Source organism: Oncorhynchus mykiss, chromosome 13, assembly GCF_013265735.2.
Source record: "Oncorhynchus mykiss isolate Arlee chromosome 13, USDA_OmykA_1.1, whole genome shotgun sequence".
In the NCBI taxonomy this organism is placed as follows: Eukaryota; Metazoa; Chordata; class Actinopteri; order Salmoniformes; family Salmonidae; genus Oncorhynchus; species Oncorhynchus mykiss.
This window is the reverse complement of record NC_048577.1, coordinates 47,134,236-47,154,966: the sequence shown is the minus strand read 5'-3', so window position 1 is coordinate 47,154,966 and position 20,731 is coordinate 47,134,236. Positions and strand designations below refer to the sequence as shown.

The 20,731-nt window shown below is 44.5% G+C and overlaps 1 protein-coding gene across 5 annotated transcripts in view; it reads left to right on the top strand.

The window, feature by feature from the left end:
• The window catches only part of LOC110485195 (RNA binding protein fox-1 homolog 3-like), a 416,432-nt gene that overhangs the window by 190,968 nt on the left and 204,733 nt on the right, over positions 1-20,731 (top strand). For all 5 annotated transcript variants that reach the window (XM_036941309.1, XM_036941310.1, XM_036941306.1 and 2 more), the window contains one exon: positions 5,592-5,675. In XM_036941309.1, coding sequence (XP_036797204.1) covers positions 5,654-5,675 — 22 coding nt within the window. In that variant the 5' untranslated portion in view covers positions 5,592-5,653. The remainder of the gene's footprint in view (positions 1-5,591; positions 5,676-20,731) is intronic.

Below are 20,731 nucleotides of genomic sequence, written 5' to 3'. Positions count from 1 at the left end.
AGTATCTCAACAGAGAGCTGGGTAGATCTGTGTTGAGCTCACTGATTAAGCAATGGCTCTTCCCTCTGTTGCAAACGACAAGCTGCCAGGGACTTTGGTTTTAAATTGTGCAATTAGTGATCTGGCATGCTTTGCTTGGCTTCAGCAAGACTCAAATCCCAGGCCAGCTCCTCACTGATGCACAGTCGACAACAAATACTCCAGGAGCATTTTTCCGACAAATTTATCAGAGCCCGGGCTTTCAACTCGCTTTCTGGCTACACTAACCTCGCTCAAATGCTTAGTTATTTACCATTTTACAGTTGGGTAAACAGTAGTGATTGAGGTTATGGTATCGGGTGCAGTGGCTGCAATGATATTTCACATTCAGAACAGCAAAACTCCAGCTACAAGGTGAAAGTAATCATTATGATGTTGGTACACCAGGCCTAGTCTGTGAATATCATGCCAGATAGAGACAGCCAGCAGCAGAGAAATCAAACTAGACCGAGGTGAAATACAGGGTGTTACCGATTACATATCGTATGCAGAACATTCTATGCATAATGTGGTCCACAAAGGAGTATGAAATGAATGGAGTATGTCACATAGGTTGTGGGTCTACATAGCGGATCAGTTCCCCCTTGATCATGTTCCTCCTCCAAAATTGGACTCTATTACGTAAAATAGTTGTGAAGGTCGGCATTATATATATATATATAACTTAACCTTAGATAACATTAAGAGAGTCTTAGATAATAGCTTTAATATTTAATTTCCCCTTTGAAGTCATTGCCGGGAACATTAGAAGTTCAACAAGAATTTGGGAGAACTTGTTGTCACAAAAATATTCTTTTGACATGTATTTTTAATCACTAACTTGTTTGAGTAGAATCTTGGCAGCCTTCTAAACTGCTTTCATTTCTGCAGTGGTTTGATTCATGACTAAAGCCAGGCATCAGAAGCCTAGAGTCTGACCAGTTGGGATTTCATGTGCCTTGCCGATAGATAAAAAAAACTTGCAAAGTTGCAAAAGAAAATACTCTGAGTTACAAGTACCATTTCCCCATGCATTCACAGCTTCACACTACAGCTGGGTGCTAAACATCCTGTTTCACGTAGACAAAAGTGTTATTGGGAACGGCATCACGCTACATGTGTAAGTAGATTTTTCATTGTTACCACTGTTGTATTTGTAGTGGTAATTAACATTCAAATGCCTACATGTGCGTTAACCATTGCAAATGAGATGCATTTCTCTGCTTTTCATCAGGGACAAAACAACATTATTTTTCTCTAACTCATTTGAAAGGAGCTGATAGATTCTCTTCTACATGTATACTATGCTATAGCCTGCAAACCAATGGTATTCAAACCAATGGCATTCAAACCAATGGTATTCAAACCAATGGCATTCAAACCAATGGTATTCAAACCAATGGCATTCAATCCAATGGTATTCAAACCAATGGCATTCAAACCAATGGTATTCAAACCAATGGCATTCATTCCAATGGTATTCAAACCAATGGCATTCAAACCAATGGTATTCAAACCAATGGTATTCAAACCAATGACATTCAAACCAATGGTATTCAAACCAATGGCATTCAAACCAATGGCATTCAAACCAAAGGTTTTCAATCTTTTCCCCAATAATTTCTCATGACCCTACCCCAAAATCTAATGACACAACCAAAAAAATTTGAATTTATTGTTCTCAAAAAACATATATTTTTCCAATGGAGTTCCCCAGCGACCCCTGAATACCCCTGCTGTAAAAGGATCTAGAGAGCTAGACTTACCACACAGGTACCACAGACATTAAATGAGAGAACTGATAGACAAAAACTATTCTCTGAAAACATGACTGCCATGCAGCCTAGACACAAAGATATCAACACAGGATTTTAAATCGCATCTGATAAAAAAAAATATGTACAAAATCAGATTTTGTTAGATGAACATGTATAAAAAATGGAGTCATCCAACACCACAACCAAAGTTTTGACAATGTCCTTGTATATTCTTCACACATCCAGTATCAGACACTTTTCCCTTGTCCTCAGCTATGTGTAGTCCAATCTATGATGTAATGTCCAGAGTGGGGCTCCTGGGGTTTTGGACTGTAGTAATGCAGTGAGGAGGGAGCCCAGTGTGTTTGGACCGCTCGGTCCTGCTCTGTTCCCCTGCTCTGTTCCCCTGCTCTACTCCCAAAGCAAACATAGCAATTACAGCCGCTGTCAGTCAGTGTCAGACACAGCATCGGTGATCAATTGTGACCGCTGGACCCTGGATATTAGACGTGTATGTATCATAGAACATGCAGGGGAGGTAAATCCTCCCCCAGCTACGTAGCTCTTCCAGGCCTGCCGTTCACTCTCCTCTCCTCTCCTCTCCTCTCCTCTCCTCTCCTACCCTCTCCTCTCCTCTCCTACCCTCTCCCCTCCTACTCTCTCCTCTCCTACTCTCTCCTCTCCTACCCTCTCCTCTCCTCTCCCCTCCTCTCATCTCCTCTCCTCTCCTCTCTCCTACCTCCTCTCCTCTCCTCTCCTACTGGATCCAAAGGGGATCCATTTTGAGGGCTGCTTTTCCCCGAGCAACATGGGCAGGTTAGGTCTATGCCACTCAAAGCACAACCTCGTCTCCATCACCAAATAAACAAACTACTCAATGTTTTGCTTCCACAGTTCCTTTCAAATATCTACCTAGTCTCCTTCATGGTGCAAAACCTCTTTAGCAGAAAGCACCACGGCTCTAGTCGCCCAGTAACACAGCAATGTCTTTGTATCTCTGGCGTATCTTTATACCATTCTCCCTCAGTGGTAGTGACTCTCTCATCCCCCCCACTGTATAGAATGAGATACACCACATCCATACATTCACACACAGTCTGGAGGGAGAGAAGAGATGCTGTGTGTCTGTCTCAATCCCCAGCCTGGAGTATACAGTGTAAGTTAACAGCCATACACACTGACCTCAGAGCTGTTGTTTAATCATCAGGGCATTTTAATGGCTTGTCAGAGTAATGAAATATGGTTGGAGGCTACCTGGTGCAAACATTACTATAAATCCCTCTCACACAAGCTGACGTGGGGCTTAATGGTTATAAATCATCACTTTAGGGAGAGAAAAATGACAGCTATTAAAATAATGAATGGGATGATTAATTTTTCACATTAAAGATTAAAAGCTATGAGAGGTATCATTAGATATTTGAGCTGCCGTAAACGTTTGAAAGTGAGAGCTTATTTTCCGCAGTTTATGACGCCCTCCGTTTCTTCATTGTCATCCAAGTTTCTGCCCAAGTTGGCTGTCTGGGCTGCACTGACAGAGGCATTCCTTCCTCCTAATTTGTGCTGTTGTAAAAATGCTCAGAGGAGAAACCTTGAAGAACAGTCATGGCTGCAGGCAGTACAGGGCCTCCACAGCCACTCTGCAGGGGCTCCCCAAGGCTCTCACAGGCATCTTCAAAACCTCCCAAATTATTTCACCCCTCTAAAGCTGTCAGGGCCGACTTAATAGGAACCAGAGGAAGTGATAGGGGGCTAGTTTGGGGTTTGATTAAATCATGTTGTCATGTTGGAAGGCTATGAGCTATTAGCTATATAATATTAGTGGGTAACTGTATTAGCAACTGATTATTCAGCCCTGTGCATACATGACATACTTAGGGAGAACGCATATGCACACACATGCTCAGTGGGCTTACATAAATCCCCATGTATAGACAACCAATGACAGGCTCTCTCTATCTCGCCGATGGCTCCCAAGAGAAGGTGCTTTATAGCACAACAATTCCTAATTCAGCTTTCACTTCTATGGGACCTGCCATGTTGTTCACACATACAGTATATCACCCAAATTGCAAGGCAAAAGATTAGAGGGAGAAGCATAATTAGAGCATTAATAACCATGCATGTTAGGGAACATAAGTAATTGAGTTTTTCATGATGAATGGGAATCCAAACAAGGCAGGAGAGAGTGAAAGGCTCCATTAGATATTCCAGGCATGGTTCAGTCTCAGTAGAGGCGTGAATATCACACTTTTCCCACTGTTGCCCAATTATTTTTGTGTTCCCAGGCAATGATAGAATTGCTTGTCCAACTGCAGCCTTCAAAGGGATAATCTAATCGCCTCATTGAAGCAACGGCTCCATTTGTTGGCACCAGAAGAAGCCTTGGTTAGTAAAGTGATCGGCTCAGAACAAAGCCAGGTATTTGTTTAGCTAACTAACTTATTTACAAAGCAGTGGGACATTTAAAGAACTCCTCTGGCATTCTGCGTGCATAGTTCCTTTTTCATTTAGGGTTCTCTCACTCTTCCTCTCTTCCCTGTTTTCTATTTCATCCCCTGTCACCGGAGACAGTTGTGATGGGTGCCCACACCTCCTTCATGTGTTTCCAGCCCTTCTCTCTGCTTCGTCTGCTAATGATCCAGGGAGACCAAATACAGGGCCGCGCTGGAACAAAATGGCCGCCAGAGCTGCCCGCTTATATCTCAGCCCTCCCTCCCCAAATCAATTCTGACATTTAATTCTGCCCTTATAGAAGGTAATGGTGCATTCAGGGGTTGTTACCGATAATGTTGAAATGGTATTGCTTGGCTTCACTGAACAGACGAACTCTAACCTCTGCTGCTGAATGGTCTTTTGGTTTTCCCTCCCCAGGTTGCCTTGCTTGCGATCATGTGTTTTCTTTATGAATATCGGGCTTAAATGTTGATATTTACCAAATGTAATATCTTTGTTGGTCCATCCGGGGAAACATCCCACTGGGCACACACTGGTTGAATCAACGATGTTTCCACTTCATTTTAATGAATTTATGTCGAACCAACGTGGAATTAACGTTGAATTGTGCCCAGTGGGATATGTCTCGTCTTGACAGAAAAGCAGCCATAGTTCTTACCAGCCCCTCTCTATTTCTAGCAGCAGAACTCTTTACGTCAGTTAGTCAATATGTTGTTTCTAATATATTATTTACTGGCTTTGACTTGTTGTGTATCAGAATGTCATGAACAACTGGTTCAGTTTTTGCAGTCGTAATCATGTTGAGAGGAATCACAGAGCCAGATGTCGAGGACTCATTTTACAGTGTTTATGCTTTCCTCCAAGTTGATGTCAAATTCATCCATTCCTGGTTTATTTATCCCCATTTGTACAGTCTCAACAATTAGTCAATTCCCAATCAACAACAGAGAAGAAATTGCTTTTAATTACTTTTGATAAATGACTAATTGTGTTGGCATGGCTCCCTGCAAATGCTTAATTGGGAGGAGGGCGGGGTGAGAAGGCGGGCTCAGCGAGATGGGATTTCTGGGGGATGAAATCAATGCAGTTTTCTCTGTGGTTCACCGGCTGGGCTGCTGGGCTCCAGCCAACCTGAGGCCTGCTCAGATACACAGCTCAGCAGAAACATTCACAGTAGGAGAGCACTCACACACTTAAACAACACACACGCACGCAAGCAGGCAGGCAGGGACACACGCGCAAACAAAATAAACACACACACATTTGACACGTTGAAAATGTCTGAGAAATGTAAATGTCTGCAACTGCCTGCCTTGGTCCTCCTGTCTAAACTGAGGATGTGTTGCCTTGTGTCTACAGGGTTCGTTAGTATCAACAGTGAGTGAATCTCCCAGCTTTGGCCCGTCCGGCGTTACCTGTACATGGAGACCCCCAGCTGGGCAGGTACGTCCCTCTGCCTCTCTCTCTCCAACACACACACACACCTGCTCTCTCTCTCTACCTGCCTCTCTATTACACACACACACACACACACACACACACACACACACACACACACACACACACACACACACACACACACACACACACACACACACACACACCTGCTCCCTCTCTACCTGCCTCTCTATTACACACACACACTCACACACACACACACACACACACACACACACACACACACACACACCGTCTTGCACAACTAACCTTGTGGGGACATACAATTTAGTCCCATTCAAAATCGTATTTTCTTTAACCCCTAACCCATACCTGTACCCTAACCAAAACCCTAACCCTAACCCTAAACAATCCCTAGCTCTTAACCCTAGACCTAATTCTAACCCTAGCACTAATTCTAACCTTAAGCCTAAACCCCCTAGAAATAGCATTTGACCTTGTGGGGTTAAACAAAATGTCCCCAGTTGGTCAAATGTTTGTTTGTTTATTATACTTGTGGGAATTCTGGTCCAACAAGTATAGTTAAACTTGTCCACACACACACACACACACACACACACACTCTTATACTCTCTCTATTACACAAACACACACACACACCCATACTCGCGCTCTCTGTACCTGTTTTCTCTGCATGTGTGTATCCTCTGTCATTACACCTTTGTGTGTACTTCTTTAAAACACCAACTTCAAGACAGTCAATCAACCTGATGTGGTCAGATAGCGGAAGAGTAGCTCGGCTCCTCCACAAGGCTTTCATCCATATGGCCGTGGCCCAGGCAGGCGCCCATGTGTGTGTTCCCTGCTCCCCTGGCTGGCCTCGCAGGAGCCATACAGCAGGTGGCATTGAGGATCAATGGGCCTTTTTCTTTCTCCTGCCCCTCTCTCTCTCTGCTAGTATATCCTCTCTCCTCACCTCCCCTGCCCCTCTCTCTCTCTGCTCGTATATCCTCTCTCCTCCCCTCCCCTGCCCCCCTCTCTCTCTGTTAGTATATCCTCTCTCCTCCCCTCCCCTGTCCCTCTCTCTCTCTGCCAGTATCTCTCTCCTCCCCTCCCCTGCCCCTCTCTCTCTCTCTCTGCCAGTATATCCTCTCTCCTCCCTCCCCTGCCCCTCTCTCTCTCTGCCAGTATATCCTCTCTCCTCCCCTCCCCTGCCTCTCTCACTCTCTTTCTGCCATTACTTCTGCTTTGCTTTATCTTGGGCAGGTCGCAATTGTAAATGAGAACTTGTTCTCAACTAGCTTACCTGGTTAAATAAAGGTGATATAAAAAATTAAATAAAAATCCTCTCCCCTCCCCTACCTCTCTCTCTCGCTCGCTCTCTCTTGCTCTCTCTCTCCTCACCTCCCGTGCCTCCTCTCTCTCTCTCTCTCTCTCTCTCTCTCTCTCTCTCTCTCTCTCTCTCTCTCTGCCATTACCTCCTCTCTCCTCACCTCCCGTGCCTCCTCTCTCTCTCTCTCTCTCTCTCTCTCTCTCTCTCTCTCTGCCATTACCTTTCCACTCCACAACCTCCAGCCTCTAGCCTCCACTGGCGAGGGCCAAGAGGAGTGCCCATTGCACCTTACCACATCACACTGGGATAAAGAGTGCTGTTTTCCATTAGACTAATTGCTTGGTTATAGTTCTATATTATTGCGGTGATCAGCGGTGTGGTGTGGTAATGATGGACATCCAGTGCTCCTGTGCTAGCTGGTGGGTGTTCCCCCCCCCCCCCCCCCCCCCAAACTACCCTCACACAGTGCTGCTAACTCTGCTCATACACGAAACAGGAGCCAAAATGCAGTTTCACGCTAATAAAAAAAACAAGTGTAAACAAAAAGGCTCCCCAAATGTTTTGATATAAGATTTTAATCAAATTGCTTAATCTATTTGCATTCTCAACAGGTGCAACATTCCAATGATTTATGAAATAAACACTCGAGTTCTAGAGCCTGTTCATTTGCCTCTGTTTAAAACAGACAATATGGTACTAATTGGCTCTAATTTATCTTGGCCTCTAGTTAGACTTTCTTATATAATCACGATATAAGTATAATGAAAATTTGTTTTCAAGGCAGCTTGAGTCTCATCCCCTGTCAAACAGTGCTCATTGACTACAATATTAGATTTCTCCCTCCTGCACACTTTGTTCTTCTCTGTGTGTCAGCAGACCTCTGAAGAGCTTCGTTTCACTCATTTCTAGGACATATGACTCTGTATTACTCCTGGATGTGAAGTCCTAGTGTGCTATATTGGTACAAATGGAAGGCTTCCCCAATCAGCCATCACACTAGAAGCTTTCAATCAGCAGGCGGAGAAGATTAGTCAATTAGTTAATTTAGCCACAAAGACTTTCTCCTTGTATTTATAATATTCCTTCAAGAGATAATATAATTGGTTCAACTGTTAGCTAGGCTTAGTGTGAGGCATCTGGTCCGTGGTGGTCTAACCGGTCCTAAACATCTCACTCTGCATGGTTGACCTGTGGGATTCCTTCAAAAATAGGCCATGATTGTTACAGCCACACTGATTATCTTCCTGCTCTTATTTCACTATATAAAAGGGGCCGGGATAGAAAATCCTTGGCCGTTATTTTTTTTCTCCAGGTGTGGGTATTGATCTTTGCCTTTGCTGCAGGGGAGTCTGTTCACTTAAAAGGTCCACTGATGTAGCAGGGCTTATTAAACAAATAGCCACAGAACAAGGCCACAAACGCTTTGAATCACAGACGAGGTTGGCTGTCTCAAAGCACCGCCGTATCAAATATGGAACACTCCGCTAACAAGGTGTGTAATCTATTTTAATCACATCATATTTTATCAAACAAGGAGAAGGTTGGACATAACTAAGGGAGAAATGGTGGGGATTTGGGGGGTGAATTGTATTTTGAAATGGAATGTGACGGCTGGAGACTAAGCTGGATTCTCCATGCATGGCTTCATAATGAAGCCGGACAAATGGTTGGTTATGGCTAACTGTAGTGGTAGCTGGAGAATAGGAGTAACGGGGGGGGGGGTAATTCACTGCCAGTAATACATTCACCTCATAGGGATGTTAGCTGGAGTTAGACGTGGATCAGGAGCTGTGGGGCTGCTGTGAAGGTTGTTATTTCTCTCTCTGGTATCACTGTACTGGCAGATGAACATTGAAAACATTGAGAAGTTGTAGGTTATACAGGGACTCTCTCCTCCTCAGGCCCTGCGGCAGAACATCATCTATTCTGCTATTATACCACCCCTGTACAGCAACACATTTCCTCACATCTCATATTATTTCCCCCTCTCTCTCTTCCTTTTCTCCATTGGGTTCCGATTCCCCATCTCTTTCTATTTTATATACGGTGCTTCTCTCTGTCACAGACACACATACACGGATGGACACACACACACCTGGATGTAACACTGTGTTGATGATGGGCAGAGTTGAGGGAATGACGTGCTGGTCATCACAATTCAGGCAATCATCTGTTATACACATCTCACACTGGCTGGGCTCATGGGCTAGTGTTTTCAATCGTCTTTTTTCCTTCAGTCATAAATTGTTCCTGACACTCTGACACTATACTAGGTTATGAATATATGAATATGTAGCGACCACATACACCCCACAGGTCAGACAAGTTAATGGATAAAGAACCAAATTATAGACCACTCCATAAGAAATACCACTTGTGGAATTGGTAGATAGACAGTACTAAAGTCCTCTTATTGACATTAGAGGTTTTACATTTGACTACATAACTCTAAATACACCTTACTAATAGCAATGCATCGATTTGAATCAGAATATGCCATTCAAACTGTGTGAATTTATGGTCCTTTCAAAGTAAACACCCAATACATTTCTAAATTCAAAATGGAATTGTTCAGTATCTCTTCCTCTGTTCCATTCTCTTTCTTTCTTTCTCTCCATCGTCTTCTTGGTCTCTCACTCACATATAATTAGCTTCCTTTGTGATTAATAGTTTAGATTTCACCGATTTTCAAAATTCCTCCTGTGTTACCGCCGGCAGTGTTTTCCTCAGCCCCCTCGCATGGCCGTAGGAGCTCCTCCACAGTGGAGGGGAGAGGAGGAGGTGGGAGGGGGGTGCCTGCGTCTTTAAAAGTGAGGAGCGAGGGAGCGGGCGGGCGGCTAGCTGGATTGTGCTGACGGCAGGGCTTTGGTTCAGAGCATGCCCATTAGAGGGAGCCATAAATCCTAGGCTCTCCGGGCCTGGCTGTGTCAGCAGTCCACTGAATGAATTGATTTTAAACGCCATCGAGAAAAAAAAGAGGGAGAGAGAGCCTCTTTAATTCAACCTCCAGCAGAAACCTCTTTTCTCTCCCTCTGCTTCTCAATTCAGAAGTGTCATTGAAAAGGAGTGAAGTCCTGAAACACTGAACCTGTCAGCAGCAACAAGCCCTGGGCTACAGCCTCAGTCCCTCCACACACCTGTGATTTACAGGAAAGGGGGAAACAACATCACGCCACAAACCAAATGCATCATCTTAAATTCCAAACAGCATTTGTTCTTTCCCTCCAATGTTCAGTCCTCTTTTTAGATTACGGCGAGAGAAATGAGACCTATCGTAAAAAATGTGCTCGGGCATTTGAATTTCAAATGTGTTAGATTTGGAAATTGATGTATGTGTTTGTCTATTTAGGAGCAGCATCCATGTGTGCATGCATTTATATATAGTCAGCATCAATGAAAAGCTGTGTGTCGTAGCCCTCCCCTCTCGTCTCTGTACCCCCATCGGGGTGCCTGCCTGTGATGCTGTGAGGGGCCTTAGTATGCTAACCATCACATAAAACACAGCACACATGTACTCAAACACACACGCTCACACTTTCATGCATACTTACACTAATTATGTGCTTACACTTACATTATGCTTAAACACACACAAGCATGTATACACGCACTTTTACTCTTTCAGACACACACACACACACACACACACACACACCAGTATCCCCCGGTGTGTGTCAGTGTGCCAGCTGGAAGGGGTCATCTCCTGCCGTGCTGCCCTTTGTGTCCTGCTCTGTGGTAATGCTTGTTGGACCCTTTACCACTGTCGTTGTGTGACAGCGTGGGTGCATGCACTGGGCTCTGCACCGCTCCGCTCTGCGTGGCACAGCGCCGTGTGGTGAGGTATTCCCCAGAGAGCCCAGCAGCAGAGGCAACAGCAGGGACTTCCTGAGAGTAGCGTGGCCAGGCAGGGTGAGGACTGACCCTCGTAAAAACCCCAGCCTCAGCCGACTGATGTGGAGCAGTGTGGAGAGAGAGAGAGAGAGAGAGAGCGAGAGAGAGAGAGAGAGAGAGAGAGAGAGAGAGAGAGAGAGAGAGAGAGAGAGAGAGAGAGAGAGAGAGAGAGAGAGAGAGAGAGAGAGAGAGAGAGAGAGAGAGAGAGAGAGAGAGAGAGAGAGAGAGAGAGAGAGAGAGAGAGAGAGAGAGAGAGAGAGAGAGAGAGAGAGAGAGAGAGAGAGAGAGAGAGAGAGAGAGAGAGAGAGAGAGAGAAGGCAGCATCCTCTCTGGCTCATTACGCTGTTTAAAGAGCCGGCGCCTCTGAATCACCTGCCCAGCTCCACGCCTCAAATAAGCCCAGCCACCAGGGATCATACATCAACTTCTCCATCAGTCCCCCGGTGCCGCTTTCTCACCATTCTCCCCCTCCCAATCCAACCAGCCGCATATCACATTCACATGTATGGAATTCAGCTGAACAGATAATGTAGAGAATCAAACAGAATACATTGCCCGAGTGCAGAATTATTGAATAATGCAGAGTGAATATAGGAGTGTGACAATTTAATGTGCCTCATCATGTAAACCTGTTAATTGAATGTTTTGCAAATACGCCAGGCAACATCCATGGCCCAGTTGTGTTACATGAACAGCCTTAATGCTCGGTTCTTCCTCATCTCAAAAGCACACTTTGTCATGCCTAATTACCCCAAGGCTCTGGGCTGGAGGAAGGAGCGACTGGTGACGTATTACGATACAGATTGCGAGTATATTTCACTTTGAAAAATGGGAAAAGCACACAGGAGTAAGGGCTTGATTACAAGGAGCGGGGCATAGAGCCTCTACATCTTCCTCCTTCCTCCCCTCGTTTCAATTATGGCTGACTGGAGGCCTGCTGCTGCCACCGTCCTCGAATAAAACTAAAATATGATAAAACTGGAATATCAGGCCCGCCACTGATTGAACCCCCGAGCCATGTAAGGGCTGTGAGATACTCCACACGTAATTACAGCGTTTGCCAATATTTTTTGATCGGGGGTTCAACATGGATATGAGCGAGGGGGGTGGAAGTAGGTGTGGGGTGTGGGGTGGTGGTGGGGGGGGGGGGGGGGGCATGAGCAGTGCTTATGACACATGATAAAAGCACATTTCATTCTGACTTCCCTGAGGATAAGAAGACACTTGCCTGTGTATATCCGTTCCACTGTCTTCTTCCTCTGCATAAGTGTACTGGTGTTGTTTTGAAGTCGGAGGATCATTACTCATGTGTAAGATGCATAAGCTCAGAAGATCTGCTGTCATAACACTGCAGACGGTGGTGCCGTGAATGCAAAAGAGGTGCATCTTCCTCTGGATGTGGAAAATTGAATATTAAGCTATATCATTTTAAGCACACAATAAAAACATGTCATTTCATCCAAACTAGCATTCCTCGTCATAACAGATAGGACTGAGAATGTAGGGTAGAAATCTGTGCTCTCTTTCTCTCTGCCATGTTCTCTGAACGGTTACCCTTTACGCCCCCTGACCCCCACAGATGCAGGTTGTGTCTCCCTGATGTCAGTGTTAATCATAGTCCAGCGCTCTGACCTGCCTGGTTCCCCCCGCCCTCTATCCAGCGCCCCCCACCCATGACAGAGTCAGGCTCTACCACACACAGCTTTACCAGGGGAAGCCTCTGCCAACATGGAAAGCTTCCTGTTCACATTGTGAGCTTGATAAGGATAGTGAAATGATAGACTAGCCACTGAATAGGCTAGTGTTTGTTTTGGCTGGTGTATTGAATAACAACAACTGGGATGGTCTGACATTTGTAAATCTCTGGTTCATGGCCAGTACGGAAAGGTATCAGAGGATTCTTGTTGTTTTGAGTGTTGGATCGTGTCATAATGAAGCTAGCTGCCTTTGAAAGTGAATGAGGAGATAGATCTCTTCGCTGAGGGAAGAGCGTGCCGCCACGGCAGAATCACAGTGGAGAGAAATCCAACCCTCTCGTTCGTCCCACTATGAAGGATTCAATCACACATCTGTCCCTCTGACCCGTCCCCTCACACACTAACAGCCAGGCTGGTCTCCAAAGACCAGAGACGGATCACAGGAAGGCGGGATGTGTGGAAGCTAGAGCATGCCACCTCTCAGGACTTCTATCATAGGAGAAATTGAGAGTTGTCGCAGTGGAGAGTGACTAGCATGGTGGTGCATTGATACATTGACCCAGCGAATGACTTGGACAGTGCAGTAAAAGTGCTGAGGTTGAAATGAAGCTGTTATCTCTGGCATGTATCACTAGGGAGGCAAGAAGCACCGGTGCAAAGGCCTGTTTGCTTTACTGTTATTGTCTCTGTGTGTTGGTCCCCTTCAAACAACCCTCAGGTTCAGCTCTTTTCTAACATCACACACATTTCCCTATATATTTTTAACCCTTCCTCTGACACCACCTTGAATGAAGGTCCTGAATGGCAGGAAGCTTGGCCCCAGTGATGTACTGGACTGTACGCACTACCCTCTTTAGTGCCTTGCGGTCGGAGGCCGAGTAGTTGCCATACCAGGCGGTGATGCAATCAGTCAGGATGCTCTCGATGGTGCAGCTGTATAATGTTTTGAAGATCTGAGGACCGATGCCAAGTCTTTTCAGTTTCCCGAGGGGGAATAGGCGTTGTCGTGTCCTCTTCACAATTGTCTTGTGTGTTTGGACCATGACAGTAAGTTGGTGATGTGGACACCAAGGAACTTGAAGCTCTCAACCTGCTCCACTACAGCCCCGTCGATGAGAATGCGGGGGTGCTCAGTCCTCCTTTTTCTGTAGTCCACGATCATCTCCTTTGTCTTGATGACGTTGAGGGAGAGGTTGTCATCCTGGCACCACACTGCCAGGTCTCTGACTTCCTCCCTATAGGCTGTCTCATCATTGTCGGTGATCAGGCCTACCACTGTTGTGTCGTCTGCAAACTTGATGATGGTGATGAGTCATCCTTGGCCATGCAGTCATGGGTGAACAGGGAGTACAGGAGGGGACTGAGCACACACCCCTGGGGGGCCCCCGTGTTGAGAATCAACGTGGCAAATGTGTTGTTAACTACACTGGCTACGGAGAGCGTGATCATACAGTCATCCGGAGCAGCTGATGCTCTCATGCATGCTTCAGTGTTGCTTGCCTCGAAGCGAGCATAGAAGTTATTTCGCTCGTCTGGTAGGCTCGTGTCACTGGGCAGCTCGCGGCTGTGCTTCCCTTTGTAGTCTGTAATAGTTTGCAAGCCCTGCCACATCCGACAAGTGTTGAAGCCGGTGTAGTACGATTCAATATTAGTCCTGTATTGACTCTTTGCCTGTTTGATGGTTCTTTGGAGGGCATAGTGGGATTTCTTATAAGCATCCGGGTTACAGTCCCACTCCTTGAAAAAAGCAGCTCTACCTTTTAGCTCAGTGTGGATGTTGCCTGTAATCCATGGCTTCTGGTTGGCTTATGTACGTATGGTCACTGTGGGGACGACATCATCGATGCACTTATTGATAAAGCCAGTGACTGATGTGGTGTACTCCTCAAAGCCATCGGAAGAATCCCGGAACATATTCCAGTCTGTGCTAGCAAAACAGTCCTTTAGCTTAGCATCTGTGTCATCTGACTACTTCCTTGGAGGCCGAGGGAGATCTTTTTACGAATCTCTGTGTGTGGAGTAAAGGTGGTCTAGAGTTTTTTTCCCCTCTGGTTGCACATTTAACATGCTGGTAGAAATGAGGTAAAACACATTTAAGTTTCTCTGTATTAAAGTCCGCCACCTCTTGATGAGCATTTTCTTGTTTGCTTATGGTCTTATACAGCTCATTGAGTGCCGTCTTAGTGCCTGCATCAGTTTGTGGTGGTAAATAGACAGCTACGAAACATTTAGATGAAAACTCTCTTGGTAAATAGTGTGACCTACAGCTTATCATGAGATACACTACCTCAGGCGAGCAAAACCTTGAAACTTCCTTAATATTCGATTTCGTGTGCCAACTGTTATTTACAAATAGACACAGACCGCCACCCCTTGTCTTACCGGAGGCAGCTGTTCTATCTTGCCGATGCATCGAAAACCCACCCAGCTGTATTTTATCCATGCCGTCGTTCAGCCACGACTTTGTGAAAGATAAGATATTACAGTTTTTAATGTCCCGTTGGTAGTATAGTCTTGATCAGAGCTCATCCATTTTGTTATCCAATGATTGCACGTTGGCTAATAGTATTAATGGTAGCAGGGGATTACTCACTCACCGTCGGCTGACTCACAAGACACCCGACCTACGTCCCCGATATCTCCGTCTCTTCTTCATGTGAATGACGGGGATTTGGGCCTTGTCGAGTGTCCGAAGTAAATTCTTCATGTCCGACTAGTTAAAGAAAAAATATGTTGCTGTCCTGATATCCAGAAGCTCTTTTCGGTCATAAGAGACAGTGGCAGAAACGTTATGTACAAAATAAATTACAAATAATGTGAAAAAAACACACACAATAGCACAATTGGTAGGTTCCCGTAAAACGGCAGCCATCTCCTCCAGTGCCATCTGCATACATTATCTTGGGCCGGTCCAGTGATAAGTTTGCTCATTAGAAGTTGGGAGGCTCATAACATTCTATTTATCTTCTTCTTCCTGAGACGACAGTGAGCAGTGAGTGAGGGGAGCCTAGTAAGGTGGAGATGCTAGCTCTGTCACTGGAGGTATGTTGACACCCCATGAGTAATCTGGTGCATGCTAAACAGAGGGTCGAGGTGTCACTGGAACACCTCAGCAACTGGCACATGGGTAATTACTCTTCCAGCGTGGGCGCGGCTCAACGTTTTCAAACCTTTTCTTTCTCCAATCATAGTTGATGGATTGAGTGGAAGAGGGCGATCATCTGGTTCCTAGCAGGCTCACTAAGCGTGGTAGGCCTCCGTTGATTAATGATATCTGCCGCAAGTCACCAAAAGTGGAAATTAAGTATTTCTGTTTAAATGTAACATTTGTCTCCGTTGCTCGTGTTGAGAAAGGCATTTGTCAAAATCCCCAGCTTTGGCGAAAGGTGGATTTCCTCTGGGAGCACGCTGGGAATTACTCCCTACTTTCACATTAATGCCATTCAGTGTTCCCTGTTTTATTTCTTGAATCTACTTTCACCCATTGGCCTTTGCCAGGTATTTTGAATATTGAACCGTTATTTAACACACAGTTCAGGTTTATAGCCACTGCTACCACTGCTCCCTGTGACAGTTGAAAATTAGATATGTTTAAAAACACACACAGAAAAGTGGGGAATGACCTTGAATGTCTGAATGAAAGTGATTCAAGATGGAATCTCCCTGTGTTGGGCACAGGGGGAGTGATCTGGTGGCAACCCTGGTTGAGTTGGGTTACAGTTATGGTGATAGTGAGCCTGTCATGCCGGAACAGAACCAAGCCTCTGGGTAGACTAATGGTTCTAGAATCTGGCCAGGGTCCAGTTCTTCCCCATGCAGCTACTGCTTCTTCCTTCCGTGGCTGGGATATCATTACCTTCAATGTGTTACATCAGACTCGCTTGGTCAGGCTCTGAAACAGTCAATACTCCACAATTTAGAAAATCAGCCAAGTTTGCAGAAACAAAGAGGCAATATTGGAAATAAAGACGGATGTATAATCTGACGCCAGGCGTTTTTTCATGGGGGGTGAATTATTTGTTGTCCGGAAGGAGGGGACGTACACGTGGGGCGGGGCGGAGGGCAAGGAGCCAGCCAGCCAGCCATCTGTCAGGGGTTAGAGGAGGTGGTCAAATGGCTCGAATAAATGTTCAAATCACAGCGGCCAACTACTGACCCTCCGCGTTTCATACAAGCACCCTTTACTTTTCCCATCAATGGAAATCTAATTGCTTGAAAAGCGATCAATGGAAACTAAATTGGTTTTGTGTGGAAGCGAGCATGCAATAAGCTCTGAGCTGTTTTAATGTGTGTTGGTTTTGCATCTTAAATCATGGTAATTTTTGGAGTGGGGCCCCATTCTGTTCTCCTGAGAGGGGCTCAACCTAGGTAGCACCCAGAGACTGGGGTGGGAGCACTCAATCAAGCCTCTAATAAAAATCACAAGCTTAATTGCTTTTCCAAACTCATAAATCCTGCGACTGTATGTGTTAATCTTTTGCATTTCTCTGTAGCGTGCAGTAGGCTTGGTAGGGAATGCAGCAGAGGCTCATTTTGGAAGGGCTGGGAGGTAACAGGGAACTCCTCCCTGCAGGAGCTGCTGTGACCTCTGATAACCCTCCAGTGATCTGATATGACTAATCCCCTATAATCCCTAATACACTCCTTAACATGCTCCTAACTGACAGCAGTCGATATGGGTGCACTTCTCTGTCTTATCGCTGATCTCTTTGTCTTTTGTACGCTGCTTCTCTCTCTCAGCAGTCAGAACCCGCCACGCTGCTCTCCTCTCTCCCCCTGACCAAGGAACAGTTGCACATCTACATTGATGTCACACATTTAAGTTCCTCTACTCAGTGACTCTTGATAAGCTTAGACTAGATCAGAGTCTCGAAATTGAACTGACTAATTGGTTAGCACAGGTCTGGAGGCAGCCAGAATGCCAACTACTCAGGCACAACGGGGGAGCTCAGAATGAGGTCTTATTTTGTGGTAGCACAGCAAAAACGACTTTCCACTGTTTTCTCTTCTTCCACGGCCAGCTGGATGTCTTGTCTGAGAGACTTGGATAAGGGTGTTACCCCTCTGACCTGTAGTGTTCGAGGGAAGCTGCATAGCGTTGGAAGGCACTTGAAGGAATGGTCTCCACTGTGTAATTTATGGATGTCTCTGAGATGTATTCCAGCCCAGGTCTCCTCTTCTCCATCCCTCAGGTGCTTATCTATCACTTATCAGGGAAGACAGAGCATCAGCCCAGGTTGTATTTCTGTCTGCTAGTGTAATTACATTGTAATTGATCTAAGGACATGGACAGTACATGTGCAGTAACTTCTCATGGTCCAGTCTCCCTGTGTTATCGTTGATACTGTTACTCTAAATAAACAGTTGTCCTGGTGGAAGTCTGCACATGTTGTATGTGTGTGGAAATGTAGTAGAGAAATATGGAAATGGAGAATGAATGAACTCCTGTCGGTTTGATTGAGTCCTTTAGAAGGTCATACCAAGTGGTATAGTAAAAAAGCTAATATAAATGTTTTTATTTGTTTACTAACAGTCATTTGTGGTCATAATGTATAAAAACACCACTGACAGCAATGCATACATGTCAATAGCTGTTTTATTGGAATTCGTGTTTTTTATTTTCTCCCGAGACCTGCTGTTGCAGTATAAGCCCAAGCCCCCTCACAACAAGCAACCAGGCGTTGTATCATTCCAATCACGCATATTAACCAGCTCTCGCCACCCATCAATCTTCTCTCAGCCATTTTTTAACTGATGCTGAAATTATGTTATGACAGTCTAACGGCTTCTCTGATTCTATCCACATACGTGTGTGTGTGTGTGTGTGTGTGTGTGTGTGTGTGTGTGTGAGAGAGTGTTTGTGTTGACGTGTGTGCATGTGTATGTGCTGCAGTCACCTTAGGGAAATAACAAATCAACCTTTCACCAGCAAACACCTGTACCAGGAACACAGCATTTCCCTCATCAGGTTATGTCTGTATCTTAGCTCATATACCTCCTGGTTGCAGATTCTACTAATTTCATTCTACTAATTTCATTTGACTGATCTCTATCATTCATTGTTATGTGTAAAATCCTCATATTGTGCAGAAGGCGTTGTCCGGTACTGAAGAGGTATAGCTGTGAAACTATTGCATGGTTTGTCCATAGCTCCTGAAGCTCCTGTGCAGTCTAATGTAAGTATGCAGCTCTCCCTCATGATCCCTCATTTATCATTTTGACACCGGCTACTTTTTTGAAGTGGAGAAAAATGTTGCAGTCAGCTCTTCCTTTGGTCTCGGAAAATGTGTGTGAGAATGTGTGTGTGTGTGTGTGTGTGTGTGTGTGTGTGTGTGTGTGTGTGTGTATGTATGCAACAGTATGATTAAGTGGCTAGGTAGACATACAGCTGTTTTTTACAGTACATGTATACCATACCAGGGTTGTACATGTCATATATACTAGTGAATAGGCTACCATTATTTCATTCCACGTTTGTCCACAATGTTTTCCACAAAATCCTTGAAGGATAATTGAGTATGAAATATATCTTTGGCTGTAAATGCCACTGTAAATGAGGAAAATATTTCTTACAGTAAGTAATGCCTATGTAGATATTCCATAAAAAAATCAGCGGTTTCCAGCTACAATAGTAATTTACAACATGAACAATGTCTACACTGTATTTCTGATCAATTTTATGTTATTTAAAATAGCTTTTCTTTCAAAAACAAGGACATTTCTATCCCAAACTTTTGAACGGTAGTGTAGGTGTGTGGGAGGGTTAGGAGTTTGACCACCCTTTTAGCATTTGCCTGCTGTTACCACCCTGAGCCATATAGTTTCCTTTCCACTTGGTTTCGATCCCCACGCTTGCGCCGAGGTCAAGCAGGTGACCTATTGGTAAAAGTGCCTTGGCGAGCCAATAAATGCCGAGCTGTATTAATCACATAGCAGCCCTTACTCCTTGAAGAGGTCAATGCTTTCAAGGGCATCCAGAGTGCCGCCCGCCTTACACTGAAATACAGCCAGGGCATCTTTCTGGTTGAATGTACAAGAAGTTGTATTAGTTCCCCCCAATGAGGTCAGTCTACCCTGCTCAAATGAGATCTGTCGATATTCCATTATACGCTCGTGAAACTTGATTGTGGGGCATCTGTCCGATGCATATTTCATGCTAAATGTAGTTAGCTGTAAGTATTGCATACATTACTAGTAGTCTATCTCCCAGTATAGGCAGGAGTAGAACATCTGTTTTCTATTACGAGAAGATAAAATATTCATCTGAAAGCAGATCTGCTAGGAGTCAATCATTCAGACACACTTCTGACAGCTGCTGGGGAGCTAATATCAGCATGTCAGGTGTCTAATGTAATACATCTGATCACCACATCAAATATAGATCTCCCTGAGCCAAACTAACAAGCACCGGTTCAAATCAACTAGTTTACAGAATAGGGAATGAGGAATCTTAATGATATAGCCTACATACCACATACATGTACTGTATGTGGAGAGATTGTGATGGATTTTAGATGCCACTTTTGACATTTTTCACTTTTGACTACCTAAATTCAAATATGTAGACTTCTATTATAATAAAATCCATTCAAATAGGTAGACTTCTATTATATTAAAATCCACTCAAATAGGTAGACTTCTATTATATTAAAATCCACTCAAATAGGTAGACTTCTATTATAATAAAATCCACTCAAATAGATAGACTTCTATTATAATAAAATCCACTCAAATAGGTAGACTTCTATTATAATAAAATCCACTCAAATAGGTAGACTTCTATTATAATAAAATCCACTCAAATAGGTAGACTTCTATTATAATAAAATCTACTCAAATAGGTAGACTTCTATTATAATAAAATCCACTCAAATAGGTAGACTTCTATTATATTAAAATCCAAGGCCCCAGTGAAGTAAACAGCAAATGGCTTTCCGTTCTCGGTGGCTGAGGCTGATTCAATGTTCACTGCAAAACCGGAGCTTTGCATTTATCACTAATTATACCATAGAGCAGTCTAATGCATCAATCCCTTTTCCCTTCAAGTATTCATTGAGTAAACAGAGATCCATACTATGCAATTATTGCCTTCTAAATAGCCTATGTGAACACTTGAAAAGCTAACTGTATGTCAATAACCCTCAAAGGTGCATTCCATTGAGAGACAACGTTTACAGGAT